At 43.9% G+C, this 1536-nt stretch overlaps 1 protein-coding gene across 1 annotated transcript in view; it reads right to left on the bottom strand.

Moving 5' to 3' along the window:
• Nucleotides 1-557: 557 nt before the first annotated feature.
• The window catches only part of LOC101852693, a gene marked incomplete in the record, with an annotated part of 48499 nt that continues 47520 nt past the window's right edge, over nt 558-1536 (bottom strand). The window contains 1 exon segment of the mRNA XM_013082522.2: nt 558-1447. Within this exon segment, the coding sequence (XP_012937976.1) occupies nt 1179-1447 (269 nt within the window).

Here is a 1536-nt window from a genome sequence, read left to right as displayed (position 1 = left end):
CCCCCGCCCAGAGTTCCATGACACCCCAACCCCCAATTACACATCCACCTGCCCCCCAAACCCCCCTATAGGATATGAATGAGGACAGAACCTCGGAGTATATGGTGCAAAAACAAGAAGAGAAAGTACAGACAGAGTCTACACAACCCTGACGTTACAGGCAAAGGTACACGTGCCACCGAAACACCATCACCTTTACACTAAGCTACTATTCGGAGATTAATACTAAAGGAAAAAACAAACAAATGAATCCATTTTCCTTCATAATATTCCATAATACATAGTACATCGACACAGTACAATAATGTACTATCATATTCCATACCTTACAGTCATGTACTATCATAATCCATACCGTACAATCATGTACTATCATATTTGGTCGCTTTTAAGGACAAGCAAGCTAACCCAGATTTCTTGGGTTTCCAGAAATCTTTACCAACACCAAGAGTGGGCATTGCCCTACCTACAGGAGAAGTTTGGTTTCATTGGTGTGTATATTTGGTTATAGAGAAAACTCTCACTGTCTTTTAAAGAAATTGAACAAGGGGAAAAAAACTTTACCTTCGCTTTTCTCAAAACAGCATTTTGCGGGATACCCCCTTGTGCTTAAAAGCGACCATTTCACACAGCGTAGTCATGTACTTATACACTCCAAACAATACAGTCATGTACTTAAGCATTCTACAAAGTACAATCGTGTACTTTCATATTCCATATAGTACCATACTGTACTATCAAATTACAATATTATATGTCCTACATATACATAACCTATTCTCTAATGACACATTGTTGGCGCCACCATGAGACAGATGAAGGAAAAATCAGCCACGGAGACTTGAAGTAACAAATGAACATTCCAGTTTTTTCAGTTCTCCATTATGACGTATTCACAATGCCGGCTATGACGCAAATCGTAAGAACACAGTCAGATTCAGGTCTTGGTCTACTAACCACCCCTAACCACTGTCCCACCCCCACCCCTCCCAAAACCACCCTCAAAGAAGAGTACATGGACAGCACACATCCCCACACATGTGTGCAGCCCACATATAGTGCACGTCCCTCCATCTCAATCTCGTCTGTGTCAAACTGCACCTCATTACTCTCTGTCTCTCACGTGTGTTGTACAGCCGGCCCCACACAATATGTGTGCGCCCACACAGTGCACATCCCTACACCTCCGTCTCATCCATGTCAAACTCCACCTCGTTACTCTCCTTCACGTGGTAGAGCCGGCCTGTGTCCCGGATCTGTTTGCTGGCCATGCCCAGCAGCGTCTCCTCCTGCTGCCTCACCATCCTCTCGATCTGGTCAGTTGTGTCCAGGAAGTTGAAGTGGTCAGCGCGCTCCCGCAGGCGGATGGTGTGGTCAATCTCGATCACGTTCTTCCCCTGTAGCGCTCGGATCGGGGCCGAGTTACGCGCCACAATCTTGCCAACCTGAGAACACCAATTGTGATAAAATTATAATAACAATAATAATAGTAATAATAATAATGATAATAATAATGAAGAAGAAGAAGAAGAAGAT

Source organism: Aplysia californica, unplaced genomic scaffold (genome assembly GCF_000002075.1).
Source record: "Aplysia californica isolate F4 #8 unplaced genomic scaffold, AplCal3.0 scaffold00179, whole genome shotgun sequence".
Classification (NCBI taxonomy): domain Eukaryota; kingdom Metazoa; phylum Mollusca; class Gastropoda; order Aplysiida; family Aplysiidae; genus Aplysia; species Aplysia californica.
This window is presented reverse-complemented; position numbering and strand designations above follow the sequence as displayed.